Raw genomic sequence first — 18,775 nt, forward strand, 5'->3', positions numbered from 1 at the left:
TCCAAATTCTAAAATATATTGATCAAAATTAATTTAACTCTCTCTAGCATTATATGCTTAACTACTTTATTTTAAAAGTCTGAAATTTCTTGAAGTAAGAGACTATTTCTTTCTGCTTTGAAAATGTCTTCCCCACTATAATGTCTAGTGTAATGTATCCACTTAATGTATGTCTGTTGAACTGTAAAAAGGTCATATACCTCAAATAGTAATCATTTACACAAAATGGTAGACAAGTGAAATAAAATACAAACTAATGTTTTCTTAATAAAAGACGTGTTTAGGTAAAAATAACATGCCAGCAGGCTAGTAAAACAATATTTGTAACATCTTAGTCTTAAGAAATTATTTGTGACTGTAACTATAAATAACTAAATGACTAAACAGCACCTAAATAGTACTGTTTAGTCATGACACCACCAAGAATGGTACCATGAATAGTGATCCCTAAGCCACAAAGCCAGAAGTAAAGCACTGTCATATGTGACCCTAAGCCAAAATTATTAATTTAAAATTAACAGGCAATAGATACATTGTAGACATTGTATGTGAAAAAACATTCTTAAATTACTATTTGAATGAAATAATAGAATAATATCATTCATTGAAACTGAGAATATCTAGGTTTGAGAGTGAAAGGTTATATGATCAATTTAGATGCATTATAGATGCATCTAAATTGATCATATAATTGAATTACAGATGTTTTTGATAAATGTGAAGTTCACAATTGAATGTGGAAAAGAAAAATAGATAGGACTGGATATGTAGTGTGGTGATAGAGCATTTTGCTTACATGTATGAGAGAGAGAAAGAGAGAGAGAGAAAAAAGATGGTCTTCACTCAGGAAGAAAGGAAAAAATATAAAGAAGAGCTTTTAAAAATATTCAATATTTAATAAATGTTTGTAGAAGAGAATGAAACTGAGAAGAAAAGATCAAACCTAAAATTGTGTTTAAGTCTTACCATGGCCAATCTTAAAATCTTAAGGAAAGTTAGATTTCTTTAGAAATATGGAGTCATAATTATGCATAGGTATGGCTGTATTGAAGCAAAATCACCACAATTCACTTGTGTGTGTGACTTTTTTTGTACTTCAAAGTCATGACACACATGACAATGACTATATGATCCATTAAAACTGAAATACTTACTTAGTTTTTTAGGAAGAAATTTGCTGTTTCTTTTCTAGATTTGGGTCACTTAAAAAATAAGCTAATGCAAAACTAGTACATAATATTGCTCTTCTAAGTTTGCTCAGTAGACAGCTACATTCAGTGGCCTTCAGAAAGAAGTTGTGGTGAGATTGTATTTCTTTTGTTTCTTTCTTTCATTTGTTTTCTTATTTTTATTCAGAAAACGAGCAAAATAGTATTTCCTGACCTTCCAAATTGTTGGTATTTCTAAGCATCAAAGCGAAATATTTTTAAAAAGATAAAATCTTACAATCTCAAAATGTCATCAGAATACGTCACATAGTTTTAAAATACTATTTTCTACTTGTCTTCCTTAGTTGAATATTAGCAGCCACTTCTGCTTACCTCAAAAGATAATATAATTAACAGAATTCTCTGGATCATTAACAGAGTATAATAAAATATCACTCACTTCCTCATAACATATAAGACTATGAGCTTCATAATTATAAACTTTGTATAATAAACTTTCCAATATTCTCAAATTCTATATTTTATTTTAATGTAGGGACCACGGGGACCTCAAGGTGATGTTGGGCCTCCTGGAGAAATGGGAACTGAGGTAATTTTTCTTGACTCTTACCAATTCATCAGTATTCAGTTGTTTTCTAAGACTCCTAGAAAGTCAAAGTTGCTGTATTATATACTATGCAGAATAATTCTGTAGTGTGTTTTCAGTCTGAAAGTAACACCTGAAGTTCCATTAAAAGTAGTGATTACCATCCAAAAGAACAAAAGCAACTGGTGTTGGCGTGGATATGGCGAGAAAGGGACCCTCCTTCACTGCTGGTGGGAATGCCGACTGGTTCAGTCCTTATGGAAAAGAGTATGGAAGATTCTCAAAAAATTAGAAATTGAGCTCCCATTTGACCCAGTAATACAACTCCTGGGAATATATCCCAAAGAGGCAAAAAAAGTATAGTCAAAGTGACATCTGCACTTGTTTGTTCATTGCAGCACTGTTTACAATAGTCAAATCTGGAAAAAAACCTGAGTGCCCGAGAACAGATGACTGGTTAAAGAAACTTTGGTATATCTACACAATGGAGTACTATGTAGCTGTTAGAAAAGATGAAGTCATGACATTTACATACAATTGGTATTACATGGAAAGTAGTATGCTAAGTGAAATGAGTCAGAAAGAGAGGGACAGACATAGAAAGATTGCATTCATCTTGGGAATATTAAGTAACAAAATAAGAGACTAACACCCAAGAATAGCAAAGATAAGTACCAGGAGGTTTACTCTATGGCTTGGAGGCCTGCTGCACATGCTAGGGGAAAAGGCAGCTCAGATAGAGAAAGGAGTACCAAATAAGGGGTGTTGGGAGGATCCTCCCAGGATGGGAGATGAACATGATTGCCACTCAGTTCCTCTTTTGCAAACCATAGCACCCAAAAGGAGAGAGAGAACAAAGGGGAATGCCTTGCCACAGAGGCAGGGTGGGATGGGGGCAATGCGGGGGTGGGAGGGATGCTGGGATCATTGATGGTGGAGAGTGGACACTGGTGGAGGGATGGGTATTTTATCATTGTATAACTGCAACCTAAGTACAAAAATTTGTAAGTCTACAACTGTACCTCATGGTGTTTCACTAATAAAAAATAAATGAATAAAGTACTGATTACTAGAGTATGAGCCTAATTTTATAGTTATACAGTTGCCTTTTCACAGCTCACTTAAATGACAAGCAAAATAAGACTGAAACCTTTTTCTCCACTAATTTTGAGTGAGCTTGATGGCCCTTTTCTTTATATTTGAGGGATTTTGAGAGATGACCCCCACATAAGAATTTATTTTATGATAATAAGTCATATTTGTTATATTTATAAAATCCTGTCACGTCATTTTTCTTTGACAACTTTAGCTCTAAATGAATTAGACATAATTTTTCTTTGCCTTTTACATCTGTGAGACTGTTCTCTCTTGTTTCTGCTTAGCCTTTCTGTCTTAATGTGAAAATATTCCCCAGATGAAAAATCACCTACATAGTCACTCTACCAATTTTATGCTGACAGCTTGCAACATGGTAGCTCCAACTCATCATACTTCTCACTTGAATTATTGATTTCCTGGTGTTTTTTATTTATATACCTGAATGTCCTTCAAGCATCTCAGATGTACAATATCTAAGCCAAACCCGTCACTTGTCTGCTATTCATCCTCCTTTTACTCATTTCACTGAAGGAAACCCATTATACCTAGTTACCTCATGCTGCCATCCTACTTAATCCTCTTCAGTCAGCCATATTTTCTTTGAACAATGCCCCTTCAATGTCAAAACTGTATCTTTTCTTTTTCATCCCTGTTGCCCTGCTCTAGTTCTCAGCTATTTGTTGTCTTTTTACTAGAGATCAAACTAGTGCCTCCCAGTCACATGTACAAGGAAAACCACTTGCCATGAGCCATATTCCAACTCCTATAGGCTATTTTATTATCCCCTGTCTACTCCAACTCCCTTTCTACCTTAACTAGATTTTGTCCACTCATCTTTCTGGTGTTGTTTCTAAAGGTATGTTTATCACCTTTGAAAAATGCCACTATCTTAATGTGATAAATAATGTTAGACATTATTTAATTTCTGCAGACCTGTTTAAGGTGCTCTAGATTTATTGAACTTTTTTACACCCTGTATCTATGCTGAATATGCCTTTTATTTTTCTTGGGACTAGATATTTTCTGGAGGTACAGGAGTGACTAAACTACAGACCACATGATTGTTCCACATCATATTTCTTTCTCCTTTATCAAATATTAGGTAATCATATATTTTAGGGCTGTGCCAGGATAATCAACTCCATTCCATTGGTCTGCAGTCTGTCTTTATTTCATTACCATGGTATTACAGAGATTCTGATTCCTTTAAGAGTTTATCATCCATTCCAGATGATAAACTACATTAAAATACAGTCCTATTATTTCTCAAAAAGGCTGGACTGGTCAAAATTCCCACCAGCAATGAATGAGAGTCTCTTTCTCCCTGCATCCGATCCAGCACTGGTTGTTCTTGTTCATTTGGGTATGTCAGTCTCTGTGGCATGAGATGACATCTCATTTTTGTTTTAACTTGCATCTCCCTGATAATCAGTGATGTAGACCACTTTTTCATGTGCCATTTGACCATTCAAATTTCTTCTTTGAGGAGGCTTCTTTTCATTTCTTCTCCCCATTTTTTTTGATGTGTTTGTTTTTTTCTTGTAAAGTTCTACTCGTGCCTTCTACATCTTTTATATTAACCCCTTATAAGATGGATATTGGGTTTTTCCAACTCCATGAACTGTCTTTGTATCTTGGTCACTGTTTCTTTTGGGGTGCAGAAGCTTCTTAATTTAATGTAGTGTCATTTGTTAATCTTGGTTTCCACTTGCTTTGTCAGCGGTGTTTCATCTTTAAAGATGCCTTGAGTTTCAATGTTATGTAGGGTTTTGCCTATGTTTTCTTCAGTGTACATTATGGATTCAGGTCTGATGTTGAGGTTGTTAGTCTATTTTGTTATAACTTTTGTCCATGGTGTTAGGTCAGAGTTTATCTTTTTCACATGTATCAGTCAAGTTTTCCCAGAACCACTTGTTTAAGAAGCTTTCCTTGTTCCACATCATATTTCTTTCTCCTTTATCAAATATTAGGTAATCATATATTTGAGGGCTGTGCCAGGATAATCAACTCCATTCCATTGGTCTGCAGTCTGTCATTTCATTACCATGGTGTTTTAATATCATTATCATGCTTTGTAATAGAGTTTGAAGTTGGGGGAAGGTGATGCCTCCCACCTTGTTTTTTCCAAGGATTGTTTCAGCTATTCGTGGCAGTATATTGTTCCATACAAATTTCAGGACTGTACTATCAATTTCTTTGAAAAATGTCATGAGAATCATTATAGGAACTGCATTGAATCTGTTTAATGCTTTGAGTATTAGACATTCCTCAACAAACTAGAAATTGAGCTCCCATTTGCCCCAGAAAACCACTTCTGGGAATATACCCGGGTGGTCCAAAAACACAGCAAACACTCCATCTGCACTTCTGTGTTCATTGTAGCACTATTCACAATAGCCAGAATCTGGAAACAACCTGAGTGCCCCAGAACAAATGTATGGAAAAAGAAACTATGGTACAGGGACAAAATGGAATACTACACAGATGTTAGGAAAATTGAGATCATGAAATTTGCCTATAAATGGATAGACTTGGAAATTGTCATGCTGAGTGAAATAAGTCAGAAGGAGAGGGACATATATATAGAATGACTGCATATATTTGTGGAATATATGAAAAAAGTATGAAACTGCTTTCATTCAAGACCAGAGAAAATAAGGCAGGAAGACTGGTCAGTGGTGGGTCAATGTGTGGGAGATGGAGGGTAGTTAAGATAGACGAGGGTCCATTATGACAATAATAGTAGGAAATGTTCACTCTGGACAAGTACTGAGTGTTGAAAGCATGTAAAGGGATATACGTGATAACCTTTCAACATCTGTATTGCAAACCACAATGCCTAAAATGAGAGAGAAAGAAAGAGAGAGAGAGAGAGAAGTGAGGTGTCTGCCATAAAGGCAGGCTTGGGTGAGGGGTGACTTGAAGCGGGGGGGGGGGGGGGAGAAACTGGGGACATGGTGCTGGGAAATTACACTGGTGGAGGGATCGAAGTTGAAATATTCTGTGACTGAAACGCTATCATGAACAATTTTGCAATGCTCTGTCTCATGATGATTCAATAAAAAAAAATTTAAGGGGAAAAAGCACAGTCCTTCAAAGAAGAGAGAGAAGGGAAGGCAATGAGAGGAGAAGCAGAGGAGAGGATGAGGAATGAAAGAGAAAAAAGGTGAGGCTTATATCACATGTTCAAACACAAGTTGAGTACTCCAAGCCATAAAATCAATGCAGAAGTTCTAGGCCTAAAGCTAGTCAGAAATTGCAGAAAATTGTGTTTGTTTTCAAGATAAAGGGAACCAAACTTGGAATCAACCATGAAAATTGTGTGTGTGTATCTTTTGCAGTGTTTAAAAAAAAATTACACTGTATGATAGAATACTTAATTTTTTTTTAGGAAGCCTACTTCAGAGGGTTAGGAGAAATGGATAAAACTATCAAAAAATGAATTAGGTAGTTAAATATTAAGAGCAATAATTATAAGTCAATGGAAGAGTATTGGTCTTTAATATCATGAATAAAGTATGAAAGAAAGTATTAGAAGAAACTGGTTAAAATTCCTTATTTCAAGAGATATTGTCTTGACATTTAAACTCTTCTAAGAGTCCCAGAGAATATCTCGTTTTATACCATGCTGCTTACAAAGGGCAAATGATCCTTACCTTGATATAGGTATTTCACCTTTAAGCTAAGGCTTTCTACCATCTTTTTATGATATTATTATCACCTTTGTCATCATTGAAAGAAGACATACAAATCATGTATCCAATAATTCTCTTTTAGGGACCTTCAGGCATTGAGGGAGAATCTGGTCTGCAAGGCGAGCCAGGTGCTAAGGTAATATTCTTAAATAGAAAAAGGGAGGGTCTCTTAACCATTCACCATTAAGTTCCCTTCTTTTGTCACATTTAAACAAACCCCCATCTTCTTGAAAGCAGGGATAGATATGCAAATAAGAATGGGAAGTATTAAACATGATGGCCTCTCAGTATCAGTATTGCAAACAATAATGCCCAAAAGTAGAAAGAGAGTAAGAAGGAAAGTGCCTACCACAGAGGCTGGGATATGGGTGGTGGGAGAAATACTGAGAACATTGGTGGTAGAAAATGTGCACTGGTGGATGGATGGGTGTTGGATCATTGTATGGCTGAAATTCAATCATGAAAGCTTTGTTACTGTATCTCACGGTGATTCAATCTAAAAATTTCAAAAAAAATGAGAAGTTCTATGGATCTTGATGATCGTTAGATCTTATTTTTTGTGAAAAATAGTGTAGGGAAAGAAAAATAGTTCAACCAACTGAGCTGATGCTTTGCATTTGGGAGACCCAGGTTCATTCTCTGGCACCTCATCATACACTGAATGACCCCTTGAGCATAGAGCCAGCAATAGCCCCTGAGTTCTGCTGTGTCTTGTCCCACAAAAAAAAAAAAAAATGGAGGGGCTTGGTTTGTGGGCCACACCCAGCAATGCTCAGGGCTTAGCTCAGGGATCACATCTGACAAGTCTCAAGAGACTGAATGAAGATTGAACCCAGGCTAGGTTCATAGGTGATAGTGCCCTGCAGGCTGTACTATCACTGTTCATAGGTGATAGTCCCTACAAGCTGTACTATCACCCAGCCCTAAATTTTCTTAATAGAAGATTTTAATCTTCCCTTTTGTTTTTTTCAGGGAGATATTGGACCAACAGGCACTATTGGAGTTTCTGGGGAACCAGGGTTACGGGTAAGTGCCAACTGGAAACCATTTTAGTGCATTGGTTCACCCTATTTCAGACTTAACACTTGGTCTAAAGACTTTATAAATGGTACTTTCCTGGAACATTATAGAAAATGCTTATCTTTATTTCATGATTCTAAAAGCTTCATGCCAAGTCCTGTTTACATTGAGACTTCATTCATCCTTCTCTCCAACTCAGTTATACTCTGCAGAACCCTTGCCCAATATGTGGAACCATTGTGATTGCTCCTGGTATTTGCATTGAGAATAAAGTCACAAATACTAGTGATAAATGCTCAGGATATTTTTGTCTTGACTTAACAAGACAAAAGATTGAGATATGGTTTGCACTAAAAATAAACTTTACTTCAAAAGAAAATTACTCCTGCATAATTGACATAACAAATGATTGTAAATTTTTACTGTTAAATATTTTGCAGAAGTTACTTGACTAGAGAAAGCATTTAGAGATATGTTAAGTTGTTCCTAAGATTGACATCTGAGTTAATGTCAGGGTTATTTATTTACTAAAAGGCAAAATAGGGAGATTTGCTTTTCATTCAGTTTCTCTTTTATTCTCTTTTAACTTTTTTTTCCCCCGTAAGATTAAGGGAAGTAGGCAGAGGGTTATTGAGGCAATATAAGTTATTAAAGTTGCAAGTGTTGAAGTGATTGGAAGAAACACTGATTAGTTTACTTTTAAACAGTTCAGGTAGTGAGATGCTAATGCTACCCTAAACTTCATAAAGCATGATTCTACATTAGTACAAATTCTGCATCTAGAAGACAGTATCTTGATATACCAAGACCTTAGTCATGTCATATGCTCTGTTGTGTGTTTTCAAAAGTTCGGCAGCGCTCTATCTCTCTCACTGCCTGCGTTCAGTGGTCTCACACCGCTTCCCCCACCCTGGGGAGGTTGATGGTGATGGTCATGAGAAGGAAGGAATAAGGACCAGGCTGGTAGATATCAATTGTAGTTTATTCCAATCTTCACTCCCCTTCTACTTCTCTCTCTCAAGCCTGAGCCCCTCTCACTTCTGACTTTGCCCTCTGGAGCCTGAGCCCCCTCCAAGCTTACAGTCTTAGTTTATATATCAATCATGTAAGGCAGTGACACAAAGGTGGGTTGAATATTAACAAATCAACAAAGAGAGGTAAGACCACTCCTCCAAGAGATTAGCTCAAGGATAAAATCTTATCTAAAGAGATTACTTCAGATTACTAGGAGATCTGCTCAAGGGTGGGATCCTAGTAAGGGTGTATTCTTTCCTCAGCTAGTAGTCTATTTAAATAGTTGTAGTAAATCTACTTCTAATATTTCTAGCAATGTCATCCTGTATGAGCACAGAAAGGGATATATACTTACAGTTTGGTTCTTCCTGAGGACATCTCACTATATATTCCATGGTCCTTCAGGCCAGGTTAGTCTTCCTAGCCCCAGCAGGGTCCTAGTCTCTTCATTACTTACTTTTGGATCATGACAGCATTTGTCCTTGATCATACCCTCAACTTATAGTTGAGTATCGTGGTGCTTTGGCCTGACCCATTTCGATGCCAGGGTAGCTCACAGCTTGCCCTGGGTCCATTCAGTCCCTCGTTGGGACCCTGCTTTGGGGGTGCTAGGAACTAAGGGCAACTGAGTCAAGAAAGCAGATACCCAGGAGTAAATATTATTCGGAATCAGTCAACTCCCAAGTTACAAAGCATAATATTAACTGTCTTCCTGTGTCCATACAGAAAGGACATTACTTTAAGGTAAACTATTCAGAGGACTTAAGGAGAGAAGAAAGGCAATATTAACTTATAATACAAGTTCAGTGTCCTAGAAAGATCTGACCTTACAAATTAACAGAATCTGATTAGGGGAATAAGCTGATTAACTGTTTGGGGAAGAGTTACAAATAAACAAAAGAATGAGAGTGAAGTAGTTACAAATAAACAAAAGAATGAGAGTGACTGGGAGCACTGGAATGGTTGTGGCCTGATAAACCTAAGCTGCCTGAGGAAGGACAAAACAGTGTTATCCTAGGGAAACTCTGTAAGGGAAAAAAAATGCAGATCCTGGTACTGTGATCATATCTGAATTAAGTTTTATTAATTCATGTAACTTCAGTGTATAGCAAGGTAATGTAGTAGTAATTTTATGTTAAGATAATAATTTTATGAGGTACATTATTTGCAACCCTTAAGCTCAGATACGTGTCAGAAAACTATGAATTTTTAGAGCAAATAAATACATATCATCTTTAACTATCTATAAGTCATTAATATTCTGGGGCTATACTTCAATTTACAGCAGTGACTCTAACCAAAGTTCTCAAAATTCTCTGGTTCAATCACTCCCCCTGCCTCATTGCAGAAAAAAATACCACTCAGCGTGCCCCTGAAAATCTACCTTTTTTATATATAAACAGACAGAAAGTACCTCCCAGTTGCACGCGGGCTATTACCTCCCTATAACATTTCAGCATCCCCAGGGAGCTAGCTCTATTGCTTTGGGAAAGCCTGCTCTAAAATAGGACTCTTTAAACTTTTTCCACTCACTATCCCTTTTCATGGAAGAAATTCGAACATGGGTGAGTATAGCCATAAATATATCAAAGCCATTGTATGTTTTATTTTGAATTAATTTTTTGCATTTTCTTATTGAGGAATTTTTTACTGTTTTCATATTTTTTGGCATCTCTACATTTAACTACATGACTCAGTTTAAGAAGTCAGGCTCTAAATCATTTTTCAGAGCTATCAAAAATGAAATTAAGTCATGTTTATTATATTGTTAATTTCTCCTTATAAATAAAATATAAGTAAAAATAAATATACATAGACCTGCTAGTTTCTTTAGGTGCCAGGAACAAAAAATAAAGATAGATGCTTTAGCACAGTAATAAATATTTTATCATAAAATAGGGTGACCCGGGAGCTCCTGGAGAAGAAGGTCTTCAAGGAAAAGATGGAATAAAGGTAAATTATATTTTAACATGTGTAAAGTAGATGTAGAATTCTTAAAGTATTAAACTAAGGTACTAGAGCAATAGCAGGGAGAGCATTTTCCTTGTACTCTGCCAACTGGGATTTGATCCCCAGCAACATATATAGTCCCCAAGTACTGCCAGAAGTGAGTCCTGCATGCAGAGCCAGGAATAACCCCATAAGCATCTCCCGGGTGGCCCCCCAAAAAATTTATTTAAATTAAGTGTTTTAGGTTCTAAGCCTCATTCCCCTGACCCTGAAAGAGCATCCAATACGGTGGCACTGGGAAAGACAAGTAGGGAGAGGCTGCTGAAATCTCAGGGCCGCGACGAATGAGATGTTACTGGTGCCGGCTCAAGTAAATCAGTGAACAACGGGATGACAGTGATACAGTGATATAATCATTTTACTACTTTCCTTTTCTTATATAGGGGGCTCCAGGAGAGAGGGGACTTCCTGGAGAGGATGGAGAAAAAGGAGAGACGGGCTCACAGGGCACTACAGGGCCCATGGGTAGACCAGGTCTAATGGGACCTCTGGTGAGTAATTCTGTGTTTATTTTCAAATACCCAATGAAATCAGTATTTTATGTGACTACACATATACACATTTGCACACTCACATACATGCGCAGGAGAACGTGCATGCAAAAATTTTAGCCTCCTTAGAGACCCAGTTGGTAATTAGAGATGAGGAATTATGCTGTAGGAGAGATATAAATCAAACATATAATATCAATTCAGATTAAGGAAGAAAGAAACATTTTCCACGTTTCATATAAACTATGGGCTAGAGCAATAGCACAGTGGGTAGCGCATTTGCCTTGCATGTGGCTGACCTGGGTTCAATTCCTCCCTCCCTCTTGGAGAGCCCAGCAAGCTACCGAGAGTATCCTGCCCACAGGGCAAAGCCTGGCAAGCTATCTGTGAGGTATTCGATATGCCCAAAACAGTGACGTATTCGATATGCCCAAAGTCTCACAATGAAGACATTACTGGTACCCGCTCTAGCCAATCGATGAACAACGGGAGGACAGTGTTACAGTGCATATAAACTATGGAATTGCTATTTTTTCTTCATTTTTATTGAGATGATTGACACAATGGGCCAGAGCAATAGCATAGCAGGTAGGGCATTTGCCTTGCACATGGCCAACCTAGGTTCAATTCCTTCGCCCCTCTCAGAGAGCCTGGCAAGCTACCGAGAGTATTCTGTCTGCACAGCAAAGCCTGGCAAGCTACCCGTGATGTATTCAATATGCCAAAAAGAGTGACAACAAGTCTCACAATGGAGACGTTACTGGTGCCCGCCTGAGCAAATCGATGAACAATGGGAGGACATTGCTACAATGCTACAGTGATTGACATAATAATTGAATAATTTTAAGGTATACAATGTGATGTGAGTTACACTTTGGGATGAAGTAATTGGCTTTGTGTCCATTTTTTGATATCATTAATTCAAAATAGTAAGAATCCTAGGAAATTCCCAAATTATTCATGAGACCTTCTTTGTCTTATGGTTCACTCATATTGAAAGTACTTGATTTCCCTTCAGATGCCACAGGTGAATTCTCTTATAACCTTCCCAGGAGGAAGCACTTTCTCAGGAAAAAAATATTTAAAAATTTAGGATATTTCAAGACAATTCTATTAACTATTTCAATCACATCCATAAGAATTTATCTCAACAGCTACCATTTACTAATGACTTAATTTTAGAGTATCACTTTTAGGAAAAATGCATGTTAAATACTTAAAACATCTTGATGTGGTGTTTAGTTAGAAAAGGTAGAAGGTCAGAGAGAGAGATAAAAGAGGAGAGAGAGAGAGAGAGAGAGAGAGAGAGAGAGAGAGAGAGAGAGAGAGAGAAGAGGCTTAGGCTCTTAGGCTGAGCACATGATTTACATGCAGGAGGCCTGGGTTGATCCCTGGCACTCAATGGACCCCTGAGCGCTGAGCTGTGAGCAGCCTTTGAGCATTAGTGGGCTCTTTAGGGTTCATCATAGTTATCATTTTTTTTTAAATGACGTGTCCCTTTTCCATTAGCATCAGGGCAACTCACAGAGAAACCAAGTACCAATAAAACAAGAAGGCATCTCTTTATCTAAAGAGCAAAAGTTTTTGTACCCTTTCACTTATTTTCTTAAGAATTGGAGGGTCCAGAAAACAATGTGGTGACCTAAAATGCTTTGCCCAAACGTGAGGCGACAAGTTTACACCCCAGTGCTGAGAAAGCCATCATGACAATCCCTCTGTGTGATCTGTGTGGAAAATAATCTGGAAGATCTCACTCAGTGAGCAAGCATTCAAACAGGGACTTAATCCCCAAGGGCCTTATATAAGCCAAGGTAATTCTGACAATCTCTTTCACTGGACCTCCAACGAAGATATAAAATAATTTAAGGTAACATTTTCGTGGCATGCCCAAGCATCACTTTGTAACATGCATGGGGGCTATGGAGGTGGAGGAAAATCCCTTATACAACAGTCTTCCTGAAGATTCATAAAATTTGTTTTTGCAAATTTGTCATTAGTAATTATTAAATTTGAGCATCCTTTTTTCTGTCAATTAACCAGCCTAGTTGCCTAACAGAACTCTAAGGGTTGGTGAGGAGGGAGAACACAGAACAGAGGAAAAGAAAGGCCTAGCTGCACCATTGGTTAAGACATTCAGGGTTTCAAAAAGAGAGATAGAGTATCATGAGGACTGATATGCAAAGAAGAAAAGAGGTCTTAAAACAAGGCATGAAAAGAATAAACACTGATCTCATCTGCATGATAACTTTTGTCAGGAACAACCTTGTCCTGTACACATCTTTGGTGCCTTTTTTTAGTAACAACACATGTGTGTTGTTTTTATTCTTTTTTTTTCTTGGAATCTTAAATTCCTTTCAACTCAAACTCAATAAAAATTCCATGGTACATTTTTTCAAAAGAATAATCTGATCCTAGGAGCTATTGCTTAATCAGACTGCCGGATGTTAAATTTATTTTTACACTAAAAATTAGGCATGTCACAAAGATGCTACCTTTGATTCTCTTTTAAATAAGCATATAAGGCGATAGTTTTTTTCCTTTCTGGAATATTGGGAGAACATGTAGATTGACAAGTAAGGCAAAAGAAACATCGGTAATATATTTTCAAATCTAAGATTAGACTTCTTTGAGCAAGAAAAAAGAATTTTATGCTTGAATTCTATTCTTAAATGTTCAGTCAGCTACATGCATAACTCTGAATGAGAAAATAATTTGGAACAATATGAAAAGAAACATCTGCATGACTTACGATCTGTCACACATTTCGTGAAAAAATTTACTACTGTGCTAAGATCTAAGTAGACGTCAAACCATGAACTTCAAAGTTTAAGATATAAAAATGAAATGATTTTATTCCTTTTAGACAAAGATTTATTTGACTTATTAAAGCATAAACTTTCTTAATCTTTTGGGTAGTGTGATAGATAGAAGGTAGAGGGGATTATGTTTTTAAAAAGATGAAAAACATTTGGTTACCATTTTCTAAGAAGCTACATCAACAGAATCTTAAGTTCTAAGATTCTGTTGATGTAGCTATTCTATTCTAAAAATCTTGAGAGGAATATCAGTAGTTAGAAAAGAATGATAGATAGCATGTATAATTTGTCTCTGAGATACTTTTTGAAAACTCTGAAAAAAAAAATAAGCACAGGAATCTGAAGTCCATAATGCTATTAAGGAGTAAAGATTATCTAAATCTTTATCTTCTGTTCGATTCTGACTATGGTGTTAGGCGTATTTATTCTGGACTGTGATGTAATAAAAAAAAACACAGAAATAGAAAAATCTCACCATTATACATTGAGCAAGAATTGTTCAAATTGTTGAAATCGTTGCTCTCCGAATAGTCATGTATATTATTGGGCGATTATTCTTTGGTTTCCTAATTTATGTATAATAAAATGGCTGGAGATGAATTTACGAAACCTCCCAAGATGATTATGATCTGGAGGTTGCTGAAATGGCAGAACTCTGTTTTGTTTACCAAGTTAGAAAAGATCCTGATATAGTTGCTTAACGTATTGACTTCTATATAGGCTATACACATTTAATAAAACTTCCCTAAACAGAAGTAATTAAGTACTTTAAGTACTCAGTAATAAACTTAATTTAGGAGATGAGTATAAGGAATTTTTAAAAGAAATAGAACAAAACACAAATAAATGGAAATATATTTTATGTTTATGAATTGGAAGAATAAGCATTATTTCAGTGGCCATGCTAGGTCAGGGAGAGACTCGAAGGGACTGGAGCACATGCTTTGGTTGTAGGGACCCCAGGCATATTTCCTTTCACTACATGATTCCCTGAGCACTGTCAGAAATAATCAGAGTGCCGAACCAGGAGGATCCTCAAGCATTACTGGGTGTATCACACCCCCCAGAACTGATGACATTCACACTCAGCACAATATGCAGATTCAATCCTGAGACAAAAGAAGATCGATGGTATCTCACTCCCCAACCTTAAACTACATTACAAAACTTTATCTCTCAGAACAGTTAAAGAAAGAAAAAATACAACAGGGGCTGGAACAATAGCACAGCTGGTAGGGCATTTTCCTTGCATAGGCTGAGGAAGGTATTCCCAGTATCCCATACGGTCCCCTGAGCACTGCTAGCAGTAATTCATGAGTGCAGAGTCAGGAGTAATTCCTGTGCATTGCCCGGTGACCCAAAATAAACAAAAAAGATAAAAAAAAAAAGAAAAATACAACAGTGAAATAGAATCAGGAGCTCAGAAATTAATGTGCGCATTTATGGACAGTAATTTTATAACAAAGAGGCCAAGACGATACACTGGAAAAAGAGTAAATCTTCCATAAATGGTTTTGTGAAAATTGCATAGCCACATGCAAGCAAAATGAAATTAGATTACTATCTCATACTGTACAAAAAAAATACTTAAAATTAACTAATTATTCAGAACCAGCCACCACCATGCTGAGACCACTCTCCACACGCACAAAGGTACCAGCAGAGGAACAAAGGCACGCGGGTTCCGGGGCTGAGATCTCCAAGCCTGCTCGGATCAGGGCTGAGCATCCTCCACCCAGATCCTCCATATTCCAGTAGGCAGGGGTCACACCCACCAACTGGCCCCCTGGTGCCCTGTAATCCCATCAACGGCCAAGACCCAGAGACTATAAAACCCAGATCCTGGAAGCGCACGGCCGCAAATGCGGCCGCGCGATATCTTATTATCTCATTTTTACTTTGGACAAACTGGCAGGCTACCAAATGGGTAACCTGTTCACATGGCAAAGTCTGGCAAACTCCCCGTGGCGTAACCAGTATGCCAAATACCAGTAACTATGATGGGTCTCATTCTCCTAACCCTGAAAGAGCCTTGAATCTCTGGGCTAGGATGAAGGAGATGTTACTGGGGCCTGCTTGAGGCAATCGACGAACAACAGGATGGTCGTGATCGTGATCGTGAACTAATTATTTGGATATAAGCAAATCATAAATAGAAAAACATGCAATATACTGCATGGTATTGCCTTCTGTGGTGTCTTTGATTGTTGTTTTTTGGTTTTTTTTTTTTTTTATTTTTGGGTCACATCCGGTGATGCACAGGGGCTACTCCTGGCTCTGCACTCAGGAACCACCCATCGTGGTGCTCAGGGGATCACATGGGATGCTGGTAATTGAACCTGGGTTGGCCGTGTGCAAGGCAAATGCCCTACCCGCTATGCTATTGCTTGAGTCCCCTGTGGTGTCTTTGAAAACTCAACTCTAATGGCAAAGTAAATAAAAGCAAGAATGAATAACAAGGCTATTTCAAACTAAAAAACTTCTGCAAAGTCAATTAAACTGTCATTAAATGAAAATGCATGCTATAATATGGAAGGGAATATTTCTGTATCACAAGTATGACAAGAGACTAATATCCTAAATATATGAGATAGACACATAAAACTCAAAAACGAAATCAAAAGACAGGCCCTCTCTGCCAAAGTGGGCAGAGAGCTGAATAGACTTTTCAACAAAGAAAGACTTAGATGGCCGTCAAATACATGAACAAATAAATGTTTTCTAATTATTAGTGAAAACAGCATTTCTTTGTTGATGTATTTGATAGCCATACATGTCGTTTTTGTTGTTGTTGACAAAAGAATATGCTTTTTTTCACTTATTTTCAAAGAAGCACAAATCAAACAATGATTACCTCATATCTGTGATAATGACCTATATCAAAAAAAGACCCAAAATATAAGTTCTGGTGGAGCGAAAAAATTTCCATATTCTATTAATAAAAATACAAATTGATTGATCCCCTATGAAAAACTGCATTAAATTTCTCTCACGATATTTTAAATAGATCTGTATGGTCCATCAGCTCCACAACTTGCTTAGGTATCTATTCAAAAATACATTCCAAAAGATATACATATATCTTTGTTTGCTATAGCACTATTTACAAAACCCAAAACATGGAAACAATCCCAGTGCCTACCAGAGATGGCTTAACAAGTTATATATGTCATATTTACAAAGAACACTATTCAACTGAAAGAAAGATAAAATCTTACCTTTTCAGCAATATAGATGTAACTAGGGCAAATCATGCTATGCAAAATGAGTCAAAAGGAAAAAGACAAATGCCAGGTGATCGGACTCATATATGGCAAATAGAGACGCAAAGCAAGGAAACTACCAAACCAAATAAAAACAAATCCTTGAGCTTTAACCACAGAACTGAGATTATCAGAGTGTAAGTAGAGTTGGAGACACCAGGAAAAGGGATTTTGGTGGAGGAATATATATATATATATATATATATATATATATATATATCTCAGCAAGTCTATTCCTAGGTATTCAAGTGAGATGATCTCACTCATATGTGGCATACAAGGAAACAAAGCAGGGGAATGGAAATTATCCAGTAGAAAACAAACTTGGATTCTGACAATAGAAGTGACATTATCAGAGTAGGACTAGAGGGAAGGATTGTGTGAGGAGGAGAAAGACCAGACGTAACATAAGGAAGGACAGTGGGGGGAGTCTTGGGCACTTTGGTGGTATTAAAGGTTCAGTAACTCTCTGCACCCAATGCATAAACATCAATACTATTGTAACCATGTTCGATTAATAATTTTAATAAAAATACGGTTAAAATAAAAGTAATGTATGGAAAAATATTAGAAAGAAATAAAATTCTCTGTAACTCTTTTAGCAAATAAAAAGAAAGGAAGGAGGGAAGTAGGGAAGGAAGGAATGAAAGATGGATTGATAATACAGTTGGTAAGCAGTTGGAGCAAAATATTGTCTATGCTTTTCAGGATAATCACTAAAATGAGCATAATATAAGTGAATATTGACTCCCTTCTCATCAGAAAAAGAAAACAAGTTATCTTTTTCTAAAGGGGAACATGGGCCTACACCTGGCAATGATGAGATGCCTTCTTGTGGCTCTGTACTCAGGGCTCCTACTGCCAGTGCTCTGGAGAGCACTGCAACATATAAGTCAAGTGCTTTAAGTTGCCTACCATCTCTCCAGTCCAAGACAACTTTTATTTGAAAGGATACTAAAAACAAAGAAAGATCTTTCTGATTATAACAACAGGGTGAAAATCTAGTATGCAATATATAAATTGCTTTTCATACATAATTAGTTCACATGTTTTTAAGCATTACTGTATAAAACCTTTGTGCTACATCAATATTTCCATTTTTAGAAGCTAAAAAGCATTTTTAAAATCTCACTATCTCTACCGTTTTACTAGGATTTTTGTTTTACTACATGTTCTTTAAGGTGTTATTTTTATTTATTTATTTACTTTTGTCTTTTTTTGGGTCACACCCAGCAGTGTTCAGGGTTTATTCTTGGCTCTGCACTCAGGAATTATTCCTGGCGGTGCTCAGCGTACCATATGCCAGGGATCGAACCCAGCTTGACTGCATGCAAGGCAAATGCTCTCTCCATCGTACTGTTGCTCTGGCCCTTAAGGTGTTATTTTTAACAAATGAATTTTTATTTAATTCATTTTATTTTTCACAAATACCCTAATAGTTAATATTATCTGTTGAATTGTATTTTGTACTTTGGGCTAGTATTTCATTATTAATTTATTAAATATTTATTAAGCAACAATTACAGGCCAGCCACAGTTCTTAATACTGCTGTAGCACTGTAGTTCATTGATTTGCTCAAGCAGGCACCAGTGACGTCTCCATTGTGAGATTT

General features: G+C 36.8%; 1 protein-coding gene across 1 annotated transcript in view; it reads left to right on the forward strand.

The window, feature by feature from the left end:
• COL24A1 (collagen type XXIV alpha 1 chain) overlaps positions 1 to 18,775 on the forward strand; it is a 324,882-nt gene that overhangs the window by 218,797 nt on the left and 87,310 nt on the right. Inside the window, exons 34-38 of the mRNA XM_056123526.1 lie at positions 1,705 to 1,758; positions 6,631 to 6,684; positions 7,521 to 7,574; positions 10,482 to 10,535; positions 10,976 to 11,083. Of these exons, the coding sequence (XP_055979501.1) occupies positions 1,705 to 1,758; positions 6,631 to 6,684; positions 7,521 to 7,574; positions 10,482 to 10,535; positions 10,976 to 11,083 (324 nt within the window). The remainder of the gene's footprint in view (positions 1 to 1,704; positions 1,759 to 6,630; positions 6,685 to 7,520; positions 7,575 to 10,481; positions 10,536 to 10,975; positions 11,084 to 18,775) is intronic.

This window comes from Sorex fumeus, unplaced genomic scaffold, assembly GCF_029834395.1.
Source record: "Sorex fumeus unplaced genomic scaffold, SorFum_2.1 ptg000047l, whole genome shotgun sequence".
Taxonomy (NCBI): Eukaryota; Metazoa; Chordata; class Mammalia; order Eulipotyphla; family Soricidae; genus Sorex; species Sorex fumeus.